Source organism: Chionomys nivalis, chromosome 15 (genome assembly GCF_950005125.1).
Source record: "Chionomys nivalis chromosome 15, mChiNiv1.1, whole genome shotgun sequence".
Classification (NCBI taxonomy): Eukaryota; Metazoa; Chordata; class Mammalia; order Rodentia; family Cricetidae; genus Chionomys; species Chionomys nivalis.
In genome coordinates this window covers 34,085,447-34,108,876 of record NC_080100.1, presented here as the reverse complement: position 1 = coordinate 34,108,876, position 23,430 = coordinate 34,085,447, and the positions used below count along the sequence as shown (strand labels likewise).

The following is a 23,430-nucleotide window of genomic DNA, read 5'->3' as shown; positions in this document are numbered from 1 at the left end:
TTGCCAGGAAGTACAAATGGATCTCATTACCTTATCACGCCAACTATTATGTATTATCACAATTTCCTGGAAACTCTTCAGGCTTTTTAAGCCTTTGACTCATTAATTTTTCTAAAACATGTTTCCTTAAAAACAGTGAGCGGCAGGGTTATCGGCTCTTTTTCATAATTATGCATATCTCACTAATACAAAATGTTTTTCCCCACATTATTATGACTGGAAAGAAACTATGGAGAAAAAAAGCAGCTAACTCTGTGCCAGTCCTATCTTTCAGGTTTTATTCCTAGTATGAGTCACGGTCAGCACAGAGTCATTAGGAGCTTGCCTACCAATGATTCTTGGACTTTGCTGGACCTGCCTCTCAGTTCTGCTTCTCAGGCTGTTGACCTGTCAGTTCTGCTGTCTACCCCTCCCTCTCACAGGCACTGATAAGCATGCTATGTCCTAAGGTAAAGCAAGCACAAGAGGGGTCTACTGCATCTTTCAGGCTCTCAGCAAACACATTGAATCAGCTCAGTTGTATCCCTGCAAACCGCATGGCACTCATTCTTTCATATTCAAATTTATGCATTTGTATAGCTGTGTTTCTCAACTTTTAAAAGCCATTTTTTTCTTTTATTGCCTGAATATTTTTTATTCTCAGGGGCTCTTATTTTTTAAAAAATATTTATTTATTTATTTATTTATTTATTTATTATGTATACAATATTCTTTCAGCGTTATGCCTGAAGGCCAGAAGAGAGCACCAGACCTCATTACAGATGGTTGTGAACCACCATGTGGTTGCTGGGAATTGAACTCAGGACCTTTGGAAGAGCAGGCAATGCTCTTAACCTCTGAGCCATCTCTCCAGCCCAGGGACTCTTATTTTTGAATGGAATTTTCTATATAGCAGGAAATTGGAAAGGCTGTTCCGCCTATCTTGGCAGTTTGTCATTTACTTTCTTCTATATTCTGCAGAATGTCTGTGAAGCAGAAACCTTGAAGGACCTCCTGTCTTTTGGAATGTTCAGCGGTCACTATTCTGTGGGTCCTGCATATCCAGTTCACATAGCATACCATTAAGCAGTCCAGGCAAGGGTAGTTTCTTGCCCAAATGGCTAGCCTTGTCCCATTGAAGGTAAATTCCATAACAACTTTCTTCAGTGCCCATCAACCTCTCTGAAGCAATTGGTGCTGCTAGAAGCAGATATGTCTCACTGTTGAGAAAAGGCTAATTTCTTAAAACAATTTAAATACCATATTCCATAGATCTTTGATGTGTTGAAGATTATCTAACTGAAATATTTCTTTGTATATCTAGAAAGCCTAACATGATTACATGTTTGACTATTATAAATGACTACCTATTAATCTGCAATTTTTAATTATACATTTTTAAAAGAGCTGTCTAAACATATGACCTTAATCAAGAACAGAAATACATATTACAGAAATTTGACCTTAAATTTGTATCAATAGACCAAGATTCACACCAATGCAAAATATTCATCTCTATATCTTATCTCCCTTATATTTTTTAAAAAGAGATTAACCGTAAAAAATTATATGCAACACCTTTTAAATGAAAACAAACATTTATAACACTCATTTTGGGAATTTGGGCATAGTTTTCTCCAAACTGCTTCTTGCTTTTAGTTGGGCAAAGTAATTTTAGGGTTCATGGAGAAATTTGGGGGGAACCTTGTTCCATCAAACTATATTAGGCTGGAAGGAATCCACAGGTTCTCATCTTTTGTGGAAACAAAAGCAGAACCTCTTTTCCAAAGCAATATATCCTTAGACCAAAATTAAGAAGTCAAGATACCTTTATGTTGCTTTAACTTAGCAGCCTATACAACGAAATGACTCTGTGTAGTTAGCTCACTTGACAGTCAAAAAATTCAAAGAAAACACAAATATATATATATATATATATATATATATATATATATATATATTCCAGACTCTATGTATTTTCCATCTTTATGTGACTTTTTCTTTACTCCTTTAATCTATGACTATCTGTACTCTTTCATATTAACTGTCTATATTCTTTATCTTCTCTCTCCCAAGCCTATGTACATTTTTTGAACACATTATGACCCATTCAGAGGTTTATTTCTGTTTGAACCTGTCTTTATTGAGTATCTGTAATCATTTTCTGATCAGGAGTGTTTTTAAAGTGGTAAGCAACTTGGTAGGGGCAGCTCTGGATTCTGGCTCCACCTCTCTTGGCTTTTTAACATGGCAGAGGTATGTTCACGGCCAGTTCTGGGACTATTGGAGGGAGCCATGCTTACTATCTCAATTCTGGGAAGCAGCATGCAGCACATAAACCCTTTTTGTCTGGGTAAATGTTAAATCTGCCATTCAGCATGCTGTGTGGCATGGAAATATCTCCGTGTATGGTGGCAGGAATCCGCCATGCTTTCCTGCCTGTACACACCTAGCAGACCCGATCCAGTTGCTTTCCCAGGAAGGGGTACTGAGTGGCAGGCATGCTCTCAGCTACTTTCTTCTGAACCCTGACCTGGCATTAAAGCACCCGAATCTAAAGTGTGTGGCTGGTCATGTGGGTTAGCCCCAAATATTTGGGCACCATTTTGTAGAAGACTGCTCATTTGTTTCCCAGCCGCCCAGATCCAAATAATCACATAGAAACACATACAACACAACACGGTTTGATTGGTGTCTTGAGCATATTTCTAGCTAATACATCTTAAACTAACCCATTTCTATTATATTTTACCACGAGGCTCATGGTTTGTTACCTCTTGCTTCCTGGGCAGCTACATGGTGTCTCTTTGCCTCTACCTACTCTCTATATATCTCTGTTTGGATTTCTCACCTGGCTTTCCTCTGCTAAGACATTGACCAAAACAGCTTCATTCATTATTCAATAAAAGCAACACATATACAGGACATCTCGTATCAGAGATCTGAAGTTTCTTGGCAATCTGTTCCTGGCGTTTTTCTTTGGCTTTCTTACTTTGATCAATATAAAAATCAGATTCATTCCAAGAAAGTGACCCCATCTAGTTGATAGTCTCTGACACTAAAAATCATGTCAAGTTTCTATGTATCATATGGGATGAAGACTTGGTCTAAAGCTGCATGGAATACAATTGGTCTTTTGGGTTACTGATTCCATACAAATGGATCTTTCTTTTCAGTCATGGTTGCAGGATATTTGATCGTACTGTGACACCCTAAGACTGTTAATAAAGTTAACCTTGAATTGTGGGATATTTGACTATACTGTGATCCTCCAAGACTATTAATAAAGTTAACCTTAAATTAGGTGGTGGAGTTAACTTGTTGACTGGAATTAGCCATAGAGATTTTTGAAGACCCATGTTATGACACAACAGAGAGGCATAGGGAAGAGTAGGGAGGTGCTAAGAAAGATTCATGGGCCTTTTTGATCTGAGAAGCACGGGGGGAGGGGGGGTAAGCTGTTCGTTCCTCTGCTGCTTTCTTGACCAGGCTCTTAATCCAATATCTGACTCTTAAGTTTTTATTAATAATGGAATATTATTTTTATTAATAATAGAATATTAAAATGCTTCAAGTGACTTTCCAACCTTCCTTATTAATTCTCTTTCACACAGGCTGCATGATTTCACCCTTGGAATGTCATTTAGCTTTTTTAGGTCTTTATTTTATATTCTTGATATTACTGCCTTGAAAATCTGGTTTTGGTTTTTTGAGACAGAGTCTCAGTATTATAACCAGGTTAGCCTAGAATCCACAGAGATCCTGCCCTTGCCCCAGAAGTGCTGAGATTAAAGGCAAGCACCACTAAACCCAGCTGCCTTGAAATTCTTAATCTTTTTTTTTTTTTCTGGACAAAAGGCCCCATATTTTCATTTTGCATGAAGTTCCCATCCACAGTTCTGGTTCTTATTGAAGACAATTAGAAACATCTTAAGTTCTTCTCCCAAATACACTTGCCATTTTTACTTAAAATTTCTTTTGCTATTTGGGCAGAATCAAACCACAACTAATTACTGTACGTGCATGCATTAACACTACCCAGCCCTTCTTATCAAAGGCTCACAGTCTCAGCAGATGTAATATGTATTCATGGTCTGATCTTGTTGGGTAGTAGGGGACCCTTCGCAGAGTACTGGCTCCAAAACAAGTGCCACAGTATCTCCCACAAAGGTGCCTGCGATAAAGGCCTGGTTTTTAGGAGATGGGGCTAGAAAAGTATGGGATGATTTCAGGCATGTCCTTGAAGATGATTTTGGGATTCTGGCTCCCTCTCTCTCACCACCCATGAGGTGAATTGCTTTGTTTTGCCACATAATGCCACAATGTACTGTCTCACCACAAGCCTAAAAGTAAAAATGCCAACTGATAATGAACCAAAGCCTCCAAAAGCATGTGTGCTAATAAACTTTTCCTTTTATAAGTGTCTCAAATATTGTAGTGATGGAAAGCTGACCCGGACAACCGCAGAAGTGGAAGGATACGTGTATGCATACACATGTGTGCATGTGGAGACAAAGGTGGATGGTGTTATCTTCCTCCTCTGCGCTCCACCTTATTAAAAGGTCTCTTGCTGCAACTCTCCAATCCAGCTACACTGGCTAGCCAGCAAGCCTCAGGGATCCTGCATCCACCACCTCAGGCCCTCATGCTAGTACAGCAAGCTCTTTACCAACCAAATCACCTCCCTAGCCCCCTGGATGTAACATTTTGTGTTAACAAATCCCAAACTATGAGCCCCTCCAATGTAGATATTTTGGGTGATGTAGATATTTTGGGTGATGGTAACTTTGGTTTTGGGTGGGGAGGGAGGCATGGACAGTATCTAATGTAGCCCAGACTGACCTTAAACTTGCTCTGGAGCTGAAAGGGATCCTCCAGCCTCCACCTTCCAAGTGCTAATTGCAAGACAGATGCGTTACCTATTGAGCTAGCCCCAGCTCTAGTTTTTCACTTTCTTTGAGAAAAAGTCTAATAGGTAGCTGAGGCTAGTCTTAAATCCATGATCTTTCAGTTTAAGATCCCTAAGTACTAGGATTTCAGGTATAGGGCAGGTGGATCTCTGTGAGTTCGAGACCAGCATGGTCTACAGAGCTAGTTCCAGGACAGGCTCCAAAGCCACAGAGAAACCCTGTCTCGAAAAACCAAAATAAATAAATAAATAAATAAATAAATAAATAAATAAATAAATAAATAAATAAATAAAAATGAAGCTAAACTTTTTCATCTGTGACAGTGTCTCATTGTGTATGTCAGACTGGCTTGAAACTTGAAATGTAGTCCAAGTTGATCTCAAGGGTTGTTGGTTTTTAAATTTAATCTTACATATATCAGTGCATTTATTTGCCTGTATTTATGTACATGCACCATGTATATGCAGTGCCTACAGAGGCCAGAAAACAGCATCGGAACCCATGGGAATGGAGTTAACAGATCGTTGTGAGACTCAACATAGGTGCTAGAAACCAAATGGAGCAGCCAAGTATTCCCAACCACTGAGCCACCTTTTCAACCTCTGGTCTCAAATTCTCGACCTACTGCCTCAATTTCCATAGAGCAAATTTATAGGCACACAACAGCAAATACACTCATTTTTTTCTTTTAATTTTGAGATAATGTAATTATATCAATTTCCTCTTCCTCCTTTCCTTCCTCCAAACCCTCCCATATACCTACCCCTTCTTGCTCTTTCAAATTTATGGCATCTTTTCATTGTTGTTATATGTGTATGTATATATATTCCTACCTACTGCCTGCTCAGAGTCTGTATGTATATGTGTGCTGTCAGGGGTGATCATTCAGTACTAGATAACTTCCTGGTGTGCTCCTCCCTGGAGATTATTTGTACTACTCTTAATTCCTTAGTTGCCTGTAGTTCTCTGTGTAGGGTTGAGGCCTCGCCATCTTTCTCTGTCTACAGATGTTGCCCTTGTTCAGCTCATATTTAGGCAGTCATGCTGGTGAGACTTTGTAGGTGTAGCTTCTGACACTACTAGGTGACACAATCTCACAGCAAACTCCTTGATTTCCTGGCTTTTACAAACTTTCTGCACCCGCCCAAAATGTTCCCTGAGCCTTAGGTGTAGGAAGGCTTTGTATATGTATCCATTGGAACTGTGTTCCATAACTCTGTACCAAATACAATCAAATGGAAAATGAAACTTCCTATCACCAGTTAACATATATGAAGGAAACCATTCCAGCTCACAAAATAAAATCTGACAGAGACCAGTGTTTCAAAAGTGAGCAAAAACAAAAATTTGTGTCATCTCACTAGTTACAAAAATTGCTTCAATCACATAATGCTTTAGATTGTTTGCATTTTAAATTTACAACTATTTCAACTCTTATTTATCTATAATAAATACATTTCATAAAAACATGTTACTATAAACATCACCCATTAAAATTTGAATTTCTCAAAAAGAAAAATAAAGTGGGAAATGGGCAACTAAAATAAGTTTTTCTAGTTCTTGATGATAAACACTGCCATGTCACTAAAGCAAGCTGTTAGTAATTGAATGTTTTTATAAAACTACAGCCAAGAATTTGAAGCTCTGCAGGGCAGACTATCCTTTGCTGAAGAGCATCACCTCAGTAACACGGAGTGATAATCAAGAGCAATACAAGCTGACAATAAAGACTACAAAAGCAATTAGCACTTCCACTGACAAGTCTGGGCAGAAGACAGAATATGCTGATAAATCAACCCTTCATAAAGTCTGAATGCCAAAGAAAACAAAAATTCTAAAGGTATTATTAACGGCTTGGCACAATAATCATATTTAAATGATGTTTTAAGATGTTTTCCTCTTGATACCTTGTCCACTGAAGTAATTCTGAGTGCTTAATTAGTGTTTTTTTCCTACTCTTCCCTATAAGCAAGAAGCTAAGACAGACCTTATCAATTATAATACAAGCAATAAGTTGTGATTAAACTTCTAGATATCTCAGTAAGACAACTGTTAGATGTTTAAAGTTATTATAGTGTTACCCTAAAGAGATAAGGAATAAAATAACCTGGGAAGCTCCTAAAATGTCTCCCAGTGATTTTGCCTTACTGTGTCCTCAATTAATCTCTCTTTACTATAGTTGAACTATTGGCTCACATTTAACAAACACAGCAAAAGTGATGGGACATGTCATGCATCTTAGTTCTGACTCAATTTAGTACAGAAATTTATTGACTGTCCTAGAACACATTCTATTTAATCATTATTGGCTGAGATTTCCAGTTAAATCTCAACTTCCTGGACATACAGATAAGGCTGAGTTCTCAACATGGAATGTTATGTCTAAGTCATAACAATCTTACACTCACATCAATGAGCCTTATTCCTACTCCTTCACTTTTTCTGGCAAAAGAAAAGCATAAAGACTTTAGAAGACATGTACACACAAAGAACAAAATATAAAATTAACAATAAATTAATGGCACAGGATAATGTAATTAGAAACAGTGAATGGGAGTTATTTTCTTGGTATAGGGTTCTTTTCCTACTGAATTCTACACACAGATGAGACAACTGAAATTTGTAACTACTCAAAAATGATAGCATCACTCAACATGTTTTATTCATAGTATCCTATGATAAACTGCACTCACCAAGGAAGAAACACTCTAAATTCCAAACAGGAACATTAACTTTAGGGCATTACACAGGTAACTATGTTTATAAACTTAAAGCCAATTACCAGAACCAAATTTTCCTTTTCAGATGACTGCTAACCCAACCCAGTAACTCAGCAGAAGAGTATGTTAGGTATCAGAGCTTACAAAAAACATTCACTGGCAAGAACACAATAATGAATAGCCTGAACAGATTAGAACTCTTGAATTATCATGAACAAATCACCAATGATGGAACATTGATGAACAATTGATTAGGTATGTAGTAGGACACCAAGATAGCCAATTGAACAAGTTGTGTGATAGCGCAAGGACAATTTACACTTATAATACAAACAATACAGTTGGAAATGTGGTCCCTGACTTCTCAAGAGCCAACTGATAGACAGTTAATACATTAGCAGAATAAGATCTGAACATTACACAAGTATACCATCAGCACTCAGCTATGATGGTCTTCATTCCTACACAAGTCTGCCTCTCAAAACTTTTATGAGATTACATGGATTGTCTGATTTAATTTACTATCTTCCTTTTTCAAAAGTTAACTGAGGTCCAAAGGTGGTAACTGGATGTGCTCTCTGACACACACACACACACACACACACACACACACAACAAAGTCAATGTTAAGATTACTCCAACTAGCTACTTATGAAGCTTCATGCTCACCTCATTGTTTCGCATCTTCTGTTATTCTTAAAAGTTCTTCATGTTAAAAACTATGTTCTGCTGGGCTGTGGTGGCGCATGCCTTTAATTCCAGCACAAGGGAGGCAGAGACAGGCAGATCTCTGTGAGTTTGAGGTGATCCTGGTCTACAAAGAGACTTTCAGTTTTCACGACAGGCTCCAAAGCTACAGAGAAACCGTGTCTCAAAAAACCAAACCAAACCAAAACTATGTTCTGTGCTGTTGACTTTTTCAGCCTCCTACATGGAAATCAAGTTGAAATAGGTAAAAGCCCAAGATTTTAAGGTAAATGTGTATGTTCAGAAAGATAAAGGTTTCATTCCTGAACACTAAAAAGGAATTTCACGGAAATATAGAAAAGACTGTGGAAACAAAAATTCTTCATGGAATCCCCCAATTAAATAAATCATAATTTACTGGTGCCCTGCTTGATTTGATAGTCACTCTACATCATAGCAAAATAATCTCTTATGCAAAGAACTAAGGAATTTACCATAGTGAGGATCTCATTTGCTCCCTTAAATTGCCAGCATTCATATTAGCTATTTCCATAGGCAAAGCCTGTTGTTATACCATGTCCTCTTACCAGGTTTACTTCTTGGGCATCATTATCTCAATGACAGATGTCTTAATTCGCAGCTCTCAACTCTTCCAACAGATCAGTGTGTTTGTGAAGTTGATAAATTGCCTGATATTTTAGATAAGGCATTCGTCTATAGTCCACATAACTGTAGGATTCACAGCAACTCTCACCTGTATATGGCTACCCTTGGCTTCTGGCTGCAGGACCCCTTCTGGCTTGCTACCGCAGTCCCACCTGGCCAGCCTCTCGTTCCAAGGCCAGGGCCACCAAGTACAGAGTGGAAGGAGACCCGGAACAGGGCTGCCTTGGGACCAGCCGTAGCTCTGAGTGCTGTGTTCTCAGAATCAGAACAGCAGCAGCTTGTCAGGATCAGCTATGTCTCTGCAATGACTTCAGCACAGGTAGCCAGCTGCCAGGCGCCAGGGCTAGACTTTCCTGGCTAGAGGCTCACAGCCAAAGCCCCAGGAAACATGGAATTTATTTTTACAAAATACATACCAAGAAAGTGATTCAGTGTAGGATGGGAGAAGTTAAAGGGCTCAAGAAAGAAAATTAAGTCTTCCTAGTCATGTTGCAAAATTCTCAGTGTATGTCTTAAGTGTATATTTAACACGATCAGATAAAAAGAACAATATCAGCCTTTAAGGAGTGAAGAGAAAGGTATTACTATGGGACAAACTGCTTAAGTTTTACATACAGTCCCTGGGCAATGCTTCTCTATACACTAAATGTGGAACCCCAATTTTCAATGAATGTATGTAAAATTTTATCAAGGTAACTTTGAGTGTGTAGTTTAGTGGTACAGTACTTACCTGGCATTTTTCAGGCTCTGATTAGATCCTCAGCAGAGAAATATACACCAATAAACAAAGCAAAATAAGAAATATACTTTCAGTAAGAGGCAACAGAATAATAGCTGCAGAAACCATTCAAATATGGACCTGAGAACGGAGGTTCTGTAAGCTCACCCCATACCAGTCCCTCTCAACACAGGTCTTTTCAGTGCTTATCAGAAAAACCATTTCCGCTCCATGGGTGGTTACCAATGCTAAGAGCACCCCTCACTTTTGTCCCCAATTATGTCTCCATTCCTCTCAAGCCCTGACATGTGCAGCTGCTTGCTATCCAACAGTTGAGCTGTCTTGGAACAGCTATTCAATCCTAGTTAAAATATGAAGGATCCCAGGAAGAAAAACTAACCCGTATTAGACATACCATCACCTCTGCCTTCTCTTAGTGATCAGTAGGCATAAAGGAGCATGAAACTCTGGGCGGGGTGTGATACATAAAAAAATTGACTGAATTTTAGTTTTAATAAAATATACAATTTACAAAGTGACAGCAGCTTAAGATTTCTGCTATCGAGCTGCAGAACAACAGATAGTCAATGTAAAACTGATTTCTCAAGTTAAATTCTAAGAAAGTACTATTAATGAAACAAAACAATAAATTTGGGGAAGGAAATTAAGAAATCCCTGGATATTAAAACAACTGTTCTAGAACAAACTACCAAAACACAGGAACAAGCAGAGCACTGAATGAAAATATGCAAAGAGCTGAACAGCTATGGGACTATAGAAGCTTCAAAAAGAAACAGTAAATTCAAGAGGAACTGGCTTGGAAGTAACATAAAGATCACTCCTAGAGCACCCTCTCCCCAAACGGACATTCTTCAAAGCACACTAAGTAATTCCTAGAATTCAAAGGCCTACTCATCACTATGAAACAGAAGAACTGCTATAAAAAACTTGAAGCAAAACTATGAGTTTTAAAAGTATAATACATTACAAACAAATTGCTCAGATTATGATCCACATTTAAGGCAAGTTTGTTTATGGAATAGTTTTGAAAATTGTCCACTTGGCCCCAACAACTATAATCTTCCTCTCTTCAGATACAAATAGAAGTCATAAAACTAGGAAAACAGTGAAGATTATGGAGACTGTTAATTGGCCCACCTTGTGGACATTTGCATAGGTACAATATAAATACTGGCTTCCGTTTTAATTTTAGAATCAACAGATTCCAGGGAGATCATGGTTATGGAACAGAATGCATTTGGAAATATAAATATCCAGTTTAGCCTGCTATGTCAAAAGGAAGACAGGCAAGAGAAAGAATGACTTTAATATCAACCCACAAAATATACTTTTATAGTAAATTAAAGAGAAATGAGTTATATCCTAATATCAAAATGAGCAGATGTTTAAACACCGCAGGCCAAAGATATGTGTATATAAATATATATAAATGCAGCAGCTAGAAACTGTTAAAGGCAGTTCATTACGGACTAGGGGTGGGGATTTGAAAAAAATGAACAGAGAATACTATTTTAAACACTTCTTACAGAATTTTATTTCCTAACTATAACTATAGATAATTTTAAGAAAATTATTCAAACCTATGCATAGAGATGAAAGAATTAACTGAACACAGGAAAATTCACAGTTGGTTTGTGGTGTTGGTGAGATTATGTATACTTTCCAGCTTTATTTTGACTCAAAGATGCTATTCATAGTATTTATAATTAAGCAAAAATCACAAACTTTGAAAGCTATGACTAAGACTGAGTAAATGAAAATAAATTGAGACAAGCATTTACTATAAATGTTCTTTGCAAATACTTATTAGAAGAGAAAAATTAAAAGATGTTAAAATAATAATGCAAACATCTTCATTCGTTCAGTCTTTCCCAGAAGTAAGTTTATAAATAAAGGAAATGTTTTCCAGGTTTTCATCAGTTGAAGTGCTCTATTTGAGCCGTCCATGTATGGTGTTGTATTCCTGCATATCCACACATCAAGAACATACACTGATATATTTCCCTGTATAGTTTTCATTCTTTTTCTACAGGTTCAATACATTTTAGACAATCTATTCCATTTTGTGTATTTTCTGTCAACCTTAATTCCTAACTCAAAAGATTTTTAAAATTCTGTATTTTATAATCTGAACTACTTTAAATTAGCACACAGGGTACTGGATATCTTCATGACATTTTTGAAAGTTTACGTGGAATTATTTTTTAATATGGCATGGGGTAGGTAAATTCAAGATACGTAATGACAAGGTTCTTTCCATTACCAACTATAAAACGTGAATTAAAAATATGATGAAACTGAAATACTGTGTTTGTTGATAAGTGGGCTAGATTCTAAGACTAATAATTTTCATTACCACATCTCATTAATGAAAGTTACACATTAGTATTTCATTTGTTTAAAACTACTTGCTTACTGCATTGATTTCAGGAGAAACAAATTTTCCAAATATGAGAACTAGAAACTGTAATATGCCACAAGAAAAAAGAAAACGCTGTTGGAAAACTTAGGGGGAAATGTGTTTCATTTTTTATTTCCAAGGAAAATCTGTATATTATAAAAGCAAACATTTGTCATACCACCAAGTACAGAGTTCACATTGCAAATTGAACCATTTTCATGACATGTCTGATGATCTAGAAATCAAATAACTTTGAAAGGCTTCGGTCTCCACTGTTCCATGAAAATCATGTTATCACATGTACCACACTATTCTTTCTTTTAAAGGATCAAGTAGAAATTAGACCCAATAATTAACCAAAAGTACATCATATCCTATTGCTTGTTTTATAGGATCATAAATACTATACTAAGATTTAGCACTTGGACATGAAACATGTCTTAACTTTCTGAATATGCTAGAAATAACAAAAACATTTACAATGCTTTAATATTTCTAGTTAATACCATTTATATCAGTAACTGCAATGTTGTAACTTTCAGCATCTCACATAACTAGTCAATGAAGTTGGTTATTTTAAGGGTTGGGAGTAAGAACAGAAGAACAGGAGATACAAGAATATCAGGTTTCACACTTCTGTTAAATTTTTAAAATAAAAACTGCTTTCTTCGCTGCATCAGAACTATCAGACTTGAAGTTTGTTTGTTTGCTTTAATCCCATGACTCGTCATCCACTGGATTGGGAGCTTGTGAAGAAGAAATCCCCGCTGTATTCAAAGTGTTCTTGCCCTGGTAATTCTTTTTTTTTAAAAAAAGAAAAGAAAGTGAAAGAGACAAGTTATGGCAGTCCTAATAAACATTGTCTGGACTAATAGCAGAGACTCACTTTCTACCCTGTCTATCCCAAGCATGCAATGACTTTCTTATAAAATGATACTCTTGATAAAAGGCCCATACAAATATGTAAAGTCTAAGTTGTACAAAATAACTCAAAAAAAAAGATTTTCCAAGTCACTAAGTTTTAGAGAGCTGAAAAATTTAATATTAAACTTCAATTAATTATAAATGTTTATTAAGAACGCTCCTCTATACCAAAATTAACTGCAAAGAAAAAAATAAAAAAACTTGGCATGCCATTAAGACTTATAGCACCTTTGCCCTTGCATTTTGTCTTAATAATATGATCAAAATCAAAGAATTCTTTAGAAAGTTTAGAAGATCCCAACAAATACTAGCAAAAAGGAACTGGGGTGTTCAACTATAAACCTCACATACATACATACATACTTATGTTATAAATGACATAGATAATTAAAATGATAGCTTTAATTACTGAATAGTATTACCTCATAGAATCAAGCACATTTTCAAAGAGCAATTAGATACCCATTTCTTTTTCTTTTTCTTTTTCTTTTTTTTTTTTGAGACAGGGTTTCTCCGTAGCTTTTGGTTCCTGTCCTGGAACTAGCTCTTGTAGACCAGGCTGGCCTCGAACTCATAGATCCACCTGCCTCTGCCTCCCGAGTGCTGGGATTAAAGGCGTGCGCCACCACCACCCGGCTCTAGATACCCATTTCTTAATGTTTCTCAACTAACCTTCCTCGTGTCAACAGATGCAAACACAGTTCCTCTTGTGCTATTACTGAAGCCAGGAGGTACGTATGTACTAAAGGCGATTTCTTCTAGCCACGCAGGGACATCCTGTTGAGCCTTGAGAAAATAAAAACTTCTTATGCAACATGAAGTCTCAAAAATTGTAAAACAAGAAAGAACTACTCCATTTTAAGTATTTAAAGTTAAACTGTTTAGACTTACATCTGATAGTACTTTAACGAGAGGCTGTGCTAAATGATTATCAGATTCTGTATCGAAAAAAGAAATTGCTCTGCCAGTATTCCCACAACGCCCAGTACGTCCAATTCGATGAACATATTCATCAATGGTAGAAGGAAGATCAAAATTGATAACATGTTGAACATTTTCAATATCAAGCCCTCTGGCAGCTACTGAAGTAGCAACAAGAACTGGGCACTTTCCACATCGAAAATCTCCAAGAGCTTGCTCTCTCTCCCTCTGTTCCCGATCACTTTTAAAAAAAGAATTTTGCATTAGAGTCACTTTTGAGGAAGTTATTTTGAGGAAGTTCATCAAGCAGCATTATTTCAAAAAGTAAAAATGACAGCACATAATATTAATGCCCACTATGCATGCACCAACTACTATAATAAACCATCAAGCCACCAATTTATACTCAGTCTTTAGCTGTAACAGCCACCCCATTAGCAGATGGAGTAGGAGACAGCTAAAAGGACCAGAATATAAATCCCAGTAACCGAAAAGTAATTTCTAGTCTTAGCATAAGAGTATATTTAATCTACTTGGTTAGAATTATTGCTCAAAAAATATTCTTAAAGTACAACTCCAGAATTCTACATATTCAAAAATTATTTTAGATCTTCTAATAAAGTATCATAAAGTTGTGTTAATGTACTTTTTTTTTTAGCATTCCAACTTCAAAAAGAAAGGTCAGAGATTAGATTAAGCATAAGAAACATCTACATTTAAGAGCCAGAGACCTATGGACCACTCTTGACAAGTTCCCATTCATGAAGAGTTTAAGGCAGACTTTTAGTTTGCCTGTACCTACTACTTAGTTCCTATAAAAACAAAGATTAAAGGGCCAAGGAAACATCCAGTAAAGATGCTTTTCTCCAAGCCTAATAAATTGAATTCTATTTCTGAAACTCATATTTAAGAAGAGAACCAATTCCAAAAAGTACTGACACATACACAAGAATACTAATACAATTTCAAAAAATGAAGAATAATGTACTCACCCATGAATACTTGTAGTTGATATTTTTTCTTGACAAAGAAAAGTTGCAATGAAATCTGCTTTTTTCTTGGTGTCAACAAAAACCATAGTTCTTTCATCACCTAGTAAAACCACAAAATTATTAATATCCAAACTACAAAATTTAAAAAGGCTGATTAGAGCAAGAAACTTTGTCTCAGCCACTGCTGTACTGCTAGAGTACAGAAAGAGTGTTTCCTCAATGAATGTTTGCCAAGGAAAAAGACAACTGTTTTCCTATTAGAGGGATTTTAAAAAGGTAAGTGTGTCTTCCTAAGCAAATACAAAATAACTGCCTGCCATATCTTAATAATTTCAAGTTTGTCTTGGTCACTTTTGCTTTTCCATTTCGTACTCTATAAATGCCTGTTACTTCCACAAACAATTCACTCTTTCACCATGCCCAGAGGGATGAAGGCATTTACACTAATGACATCTGACTCTGGGCAACTAAACTCCAACATCTATGTGCCAATGCCATCTCTTATTTCAAACCCTTCATTTCCCAGAACACAATACAGTTAAAGGTTGGCCTTTTTCCGAGGCTTAACTCTTTAATATTAAAAAGTATTTACTTGCAAGATTAAAGTATTTAATTGGCACAGGTTATTCTATGCAGGGGTAACTCTACAAAATGCTGAAAAAGAAAGATGGTAAGAGAGTATAGCCTTAATAGAAGAAAGAATCTTTGCTGCTCATGATCACTCTTCCCTACCTCCCTGTCAGCTCACTTTATGACAACTATTTAGTGGCTGGCTGTCACCATTCTAGATATTGGGGAAACAAATAAAGTTCCTGCTATCATTGTGGGCACATATGTAATACATATTAAATCCTAAAACCATCAGCAAAAAGAGTAAGATCTAGAGTTTACTTCTGTTCTAGTTGCCGTTCTATTGCTGTGAAGAGACACCATGACCAAGGCAATACTTATAAAAGAAGATTTAATTCAGGGTTTGCTTACAATGTGTCTCTGAGGATTAGTTCATTATAATGGCAGGGGCATGGCCACACTTAGCATTGGAGCAGTAGATGAGAGCTACATCCCGATTGGCAGGCAGAGAGGCTGGGCCTGGAACTGGCTTTTAAAACCTCAAATCCCAGCCCCCAGGGATACACTTCTTCCAACAAGGAATTACTTCCTACTTCTTCTCAAATAATGCCACTCCCTGGTGACTAATACTTCAAATGTATGAGCCTATGGGGGCCAATCTTGTTCAAACCACCACAGCTTTAAATAAAACAGATGGTATCTGAGCAAGGATAGAACTACTGATACTGAACTATGCAGATTCTCAGAGAAAGAACATTATAAAACAGAGGGGAAAGTAAGTATAAAGGTTCTGAAACACTGACTTTCTCATGATACAAACAACAAAAATAAAAAAGAGGGGCTGGAGGATGGTTCAGTGGATAAAGGCACATGCTGATCTGTTCCCAGCACACATATGGTAGATTACAATCACCCCTAATCTAGTTCCAGGAGATTGAAAGCCCTCTTCTGACCTCAACAAACAGCAAGACATGTACATAGTACATATAAATATATGCAGGCAAAACACTCACATACATAATAATTAGACCTAAAAGAGAAAACCAGGTAACAGGTTCCATTGTGTCCTGGGTATTCTGACAGAGGTAACAGCAAGCACAAAAGCACTGAGGCGGTACTGTGGCTGGATATTTCAAGTAGAATAATGAGCAAAGCATGGTTGGAGGACAGCGGACAAGGGAAAGACAGGATATGTCAAAGAAGTAATGGAGGACATCACATTTTGAACAGAGATGTGCTGTGACCTTTAACTTAGTAGTTAAAGGAATATACGCATGCATACAGATGCATGCGTGTCTGGTTAAGACAAGACCTTACTATGTACCCCAGGCTGGCCTCAAACCCTCAATCCTCCTGTCTCAGCCACCTGAGTGCTGAGATTTTAAGCATGTACCACTATACCTAGACATGTATGATGGAAGAACCAAGAGGATTCTGCTATAATATCAGAAGTATAATTATGGAAAGAAATAAGCAACTGGAAGAATAAAATTGCCATTAACTAATAAAACAAGGCTGCTATTTTAAAAACCTGTTTTGGGATTGGGAAGATGACTCAGTTGGTAAAGTGCCAGTCACGCAGGCATGATGTAAGCTGAGCTCAGATCCCCAGCATCCATGTAAAACACTAGGCACAACAGTATATACCTGTACCTCAGCATAGGGGAGATGAAGACAGCAGGATGATCACTTGGGATCCCTGGCCAGCCAGTCTAGCCAAAGAGGTTAAGTAAGCTCCAGGTTCAGTGAGACCCTGCCTCAAAAAATAATGTGGAGTGGGCAAGGGCACGTTATCAAATGAGCCATGCACCCAGATCGCTAAAATCTGTACTTCTACATTAACTCTTAGCCTGCAACTGAAGTAGCAAAACTGAAGATATAAGCTCTGTGTGCATTTATAATTCAGAAATGGCTTTATCATTGTGAAATCACTGAGTTAGCGCCCAATGGGAATATTAATACAAGTCTCCAAAAAAAAAAAGCTCTATTCTGACTGGTTTATAAAGATGAATAAAGTAGAAAAATGTCATTGAAATATCCCTAAAATTCCAAGAAAGTAAAAAAGTTAACTTCTTATAATGATGAATAAAGTAGAAAAATGTAAAAAAAGTCATTGAAATATCCCTAAAATTCCAAGAAAGTAAAAAAGTTAACTTCCTAACACTTTCCAGGTAAGTTGTGAACATTTTGAGCTAAGTTTACATAATTAAGTGAAATCTTTCATGAGAATGATTTATTTATTTTGGTTTTTAAAAGTACTGTATTTTTCCTCTTAAACAAGGTTAATATATAAACATGTATCAAATAAGATAAAAACATTCCTTTATGATTAAGTTATGAACATGTAGCTCTTCATTAAGCTACACTGAGTCATTATTCAACAATATTTATAAGTATGCTATAGTAAAAATCATTCTAAAAAAACTTCAAGTAACCTAAAACAGTAGACAGTGCTAGGGAGCATACTATCTCTCTCAGTCAAGGTGTTTGGCACTGAGTCTGAGAGCTTGAGTCTGATTTGGAATACTGTGGAAGAAGAGAACCAATTCCTGCAAGAAGTTTTCTGACCCTCATACATTCTCCATTGCATGTTGTATACACACATGCACACACACATAGGTAAATAACCATTTAAAAAACATTTCTCATTATTACAACTGACTTCTCATCCCGTTGTCTCAAAACTGACGTTCCAGCTGAACCAGAATCATTAAACTAGGAGAATAAGGGTGGAGGGAAAGTGTAGCACATAAACAGACTACAAGATGATCATGCCAGTTATTTTCAGTCTCATAACAAAGGTACTTCAAGTAAACACAAAATTTAAGAACAAAAATAATTTGGAGGAAGACAGAGAAATTTTTTTTCATGGGTATTATGAAGGACAGAATTTGATTCTCAAGTCCCCTCCAGCCCTGAAACACTTTTAACTTCATGAATATGAGAAGACTCTTTAATGGGCAAGAAATGAGGAACTAGAAACACAAAAATAAGCAAGAGTTCACATTGTTTTTTCTTTGAAAACTGGGTCTTGCTATTAGGCCATGGTGGTCTTGAACTCACATATATACCACCTGCCTAAGCTTCATGAAAGCTGAGGTTCCAGAGCTGTTTACATGTACAGACTAAAGAATTAGCTTTCAACATAGTTAACAATGCTAAAAACATGTGTTACCTTTAAACCTTTCTAGTTTTCTAAAATACACACACACACACACACACACACACACACACACATTTCTGTTGAAATACTTTTTAGCCAAGTACTGGTAAACTAAGTCTCAAATACCTTCTATATTCAACTTATATGACATAAAGAAATACTTTTATACAATTTATAATACAAACTAAGTCATAGTCGTCTATAAAGTGTTTACAGAAAAATATTTATTAAAATTATTATACAAAATGGTGATTTTAAAAAATAGTATTTTAAAATTGAAAATCGCAACAAAATAATTATATTAAAATAACGTACCTATGTTTCGTAGGATCTCAACAAGTTTTTCTCTTTTTGAATACTGGCCAATTTGAAGAATGGTCTGCTGAACATCTCTGCAAGCTCCTCCCACTTGTCCAACAGCAACAAACAAATAATTTGACTTTAAAAACTCCCCAGCCAACCTTAAAAGAGAAAATGTTACTCCTTAGCTTATCCTTATCCATTTGTGCTCATGGTGTTTCAGTTCTGTGAATGTAACTCACAGCAACACAAAGACTGGTAAGATGGTTACTTATGCTACCCAAGTACTATTCTCAAAGACCAGGATAAAATGTTAAGACTTTTAAAATATACTATTACTAACAAAAACATCTCTGCCAAACTATGAACTCAGGAAGTTTCAGTGAACTGTAGAGGACCGGAGATGGAGCTCAACTGGTAGAGGGCTCCTTAGCATGTCCAAAGCCCTGGGTTTGATTAGCAGCACCACGTATACACCAGGTTGTGGTGGTGCGTGCCTGCAATCTCAGCACTCAGGAGGTAGAGGCAACATCATCCCTAGCTACACAGCGAGCTTAAGGCCAGTCTGGGCTACACGAGACCCTGTCTCATGAGACGGAAGCAGGGAGGAAGGAGGAGGAATTGAAATATAAACCTAAAGCACAAATTCGATTCTAATCTCATTTTTTATGAATACTTGCTATTGCTCAGATTTATTTTCTAAAATATTACTTGTTAAGTTACTCTTCTTTAAATAAATGGTTATAAGTAAACCAGATTACAGGTCAATGTTTTTCATGTCACAATACATATAGAAAAATGAGACCTAAGGGCCATGCAAAACTAGGCGGTATAAGGTCGCCTCAAAAGTTGACACACAGTAATTTACTATGTGAATGCAGTTGAAAGTCATGCTTTATATCACCCAAAAACACAACCTTGTGGGGACACTGCCAATTAAGGTAGCTGAGCTTTTAGGGTTAAGAAGGGAGAGTACAAGTCTTTGTGTAGGTCCAGTGTTTTCTAGCTGTTTCCTTGAATATAACAAAATAGCTCAGACTCAGCATATCCCAAATCTAGGGAAGTTACTGCTTCTTCTTGCTCCTTATTTATTCTCTTGCCATAAAAACACAACTTTTTTTTTCTTAGTTTCCAGTTTCCTCCAATTATATTTTTTAAATTTTTTTGAAATTATAATTACATCATTTCCCCTTTCCTTTTCCTCCCTCAAATCCTCCCATGTACTACCCCCACCTTGCTCCCTTTCAAATTTATGACCTCTTTTTAATCATTGTTACATAATGCATATTCATTTTTAATAAAACCTAATCAGTCCATGTGATGGTACTTGTATACATATGTTTTCAGAAGTTTTGTTTGTTTGTTTGTTTTTGAGACAGGGTTTCTCTGTAGTTTTGGAGCCTGTCCTGGAACTAACTCTTGTAGACCAGGCTGCCTCTGCCTCCCAAGTGCTGGGATTAAAGGCGTGTGCCACCACTGCCCAGCAGAAGGTTATTTTTTAATATACCTTCTTCAAGAGTTAATTCCCTCTTCTCCCAGGCAATTGAAATTTTTAGTCTCTTGTTACCCCTCCACTTGCTTAAGCATTCATGACACATGGTATTGGGAACACAAAGATGAATACATTGGTATCAACCTCAAATAGGAAAAAGTTATATCAAATTTTTTTAATTCAGGGTTAGAATATTAACATTTACTGCACAGAATATTAAACTCCAAGAAAAGTACAATGCTTTCTATAGTTTCTTCCACTAGAGCCTTTAAAACTTTTAGGCTTGATCCATAGGAACAGCAAGTAAGGAAACTTATATTTGAATAATTTTTAAACAACGGTCAATCTGAATATTTTTCAAAGACTGAAAATTAAAGGAATGTAAAGGAGGAAGTACCATGATTCAAAGTAGTTTGGCTTCAAAAGACTAAGGTACATAAGTCCAAACAAGAAAAGACAGACATAAAGGGGAAAAGTAGGTTCAACTTTGGACATCAACAAGAGTCACTACTAACTTGTTTCTAAGAAAAAATGCCTCACCAAAATTAAGTATGAAACTCTGTGGTTACATAAAAATCATGTGTACAAGAATAACTTGGAGTTACAGGTACAAGTGGAAGCCAATGGCATGAAGACTGCCCTGCTTCAGGAATGAACAGAATGAGAAAATGATTATTTTTAAGATGGTAAATCAGAAAATGCACCATGCAATTATCCTCTTCTGTGAGAGAATCAAAATTAGTTATCACCCTTTAGAAAGGTGAGTGGTTGTGGAAAACACTCAAGCTCAACAGTGAACAGTCAGAAACCTAGGGAAACCCAGACCCTGAATAGTAAGAGTGAGAGTGTGAGTTCTACTGCAAACTACAAAGCAGCAAAGGACAGGACAGAGACGAAAGAAGGAGTGACAGACCCATCACCATGGGATATCATTTCCAACTTTACAGTATCAGAATAACAGGAGCTGGATTTATGGGAGTTCCCTCCACCTCAATCTAGCACGCACAGTTTAAGCTGATTCTCTCTGACCCTCATGTGGACAGGACAGCACAAAAGGCACCTGGGACATCCATCAGGCCTCTTCTGGGTGTGTCAAATAACTCTGGAGCAAAGCATTAGAGGAGGAGTTATTTCTACATAGCTCATAGGGCAACTTGGAGGAATTTCAACAATCATTCTTCCTGATCACTTAAGCTTTTGCTCTTTCCAAGGGCCATACAGCCTAAGAAGACACAAAAGGAAAGTACTGACCACATGAGTTGCCATGTTCACTCTTGCCCACATGGTCAACCTTATGGCAAGAGAAGAAATTCTTTTTTTTTCACTAAGACTTTCTGTTACTGATGTTTTACTTTTAGATATGCATTTTGCTTTCCTGTTTGTCTTCCTCTTTCAATAATTCATTCCCCTCCCCCTTTTACATTATTTTTGCTTTTTTTTTATCATTTTTGACATCTTTTATTATTTTCCTTTTTAAAGATTAATTTATATCTAACATTTCAGCTTGTTCTACTGTGTTTTGTGTTCTCATCTATTGATGTCATAGTGGTTATTTTATACTTCATTATCTCTATTTTGCTTCAATCTGTGGTTTTTTTTTGCTCACCTCTATGTAGTGCTGAACCTTTGAGCGTGGTGGATGGCACACTTTGTCACTGAAGTATACTACCAAGCCTAGTCAAAATAAATTGTAAACTCCACCTATAACCTAATCCTACCTGAACCTTAGCAGATACTTCAAAATAAACAATAAGGTACATGAAAATTCCCATATGATGACCTAACACCAAAAAAGCATAGTGAAGAGGGTTCTAACAAGTCATTCCTGTATATTTGCCCCATAGCAATCTAAGAGATAACTGATACAGAAATTTGAGAACTTCATACCTGATTTCAAAAGCACACTACAAAGACATTGTAACAAAACTTCATGGTGGTAGCAATAAAACAGACACAGAGATGGATGAAATAAAGGACCGAAAAGTGAATACATGCATTCACAATCAACTGAATCTCAACAAAGGCATCAACACCACACTGAAAGTGCTAGGCGTGGTGGCACACACCTTTAATTCTAGCACTTGGGAGGCAAAAACTAGGTGAATCTCTGTCTTTAAGGCAAGGCTTGGTCTACATGAGTTCCAGGGAAGTCAAGGAGTGCATATTGAGACCCTGCCTTAAAAATTAAACAAAACAAGAGTAACAACAAAAGGAAACACTGAGGGGGAAAGAGCCTCAACAAATGGTGCTGGAAAAACAGGATAGCCACATAGACAACACTGAAATTAGACATGCATCTCTCACATCGTACAGAAATTAACAACACAAAGACCTAAAACTGTGAAACTACTAGAGGCAAACAACTCTCCAAGATATTGGTAGAAGCAACAAAAAACTTCCAAAATATGATTCCAATAACCCAAACCTAAGACATAAATTCCAGCAAATGACTGGAATTATATTAAAGAGCTGCTGCATAGCAAAGGAGCAATCAACAGAACAAACAGATAACATACGAATGGGAAAACAAACTCTGCAGCCATTCATTTGATAGAAGCAACACTCAGAATTAATTCCAAAATCTTAATACCTAAAGAACTAGTCCAATCAAAATATGGGCAAATGAACAGGCACTTCTAAGGCATAAAAACAGCTCATAAAATATGAAAATAAAAAAGTATCTTTAGTCATCGGGAAATTAGAAAAACTAACAACAAATGCTGGCAAGAATGTGGGGGGAGAAAAGAGCCTCTACCACTGTTCATTAGGATGTAAACAGCAGTCACTGTGGAAAACAGTACACAGTTCTCATAAAGCATCACACCTGGGTGTTTATCTGAATGAAATGAAGTCAGCATACAAAACTAATCCTGAATACTCATGTTTGGTGTTGAATTATTCACAGTGCCCAGTATCTAGACATATGTGCTGGAGATTGAACTCAGGCTTTCATACTCACATGGATG

At 36.8% G+C, this 23,430-nt stretch overlaps 1 protein-coding gene across 1 annotated transcript in view; it reads right to left on the bottom strand.

The window, feature by feature from the left end:
- Nucleotides 1-12,285: 12,285 nt before the first annotated feature.
- Nucleotides 12,286-23,430, bottom strand: part of Ddx4 (DEAD-box helicase 4) — a 50,904-nt gene continuing 39,759 nt past the window's right edge. The window contains exons 18-22 of the mRNA XM_057789735.1: nt 18,988-19,133; nt 14,940-15,039; nt 13,918-14,188; nt 13,699-13,812; nt 12,286-12,900 (exon numbers count right to left, since the gene is read on the bottom strand). Coding sequence (XP_057645718.1) covers nt 12,814-12,900; nt 13,699-13,812; nt 13,918-14,188; nt 14,940-15,039; nt 18,988-19,133 — 718 coding nt within the window. The 3' untranslated portion in view covers nt 12,286-12,813. The remainder of the gene's footprint in view (nt 12,901-13,698; nt 13,813-13,917; nt 14,189-14,939; nt 15,040-18,987; nt 19,134-23,430) is intronic.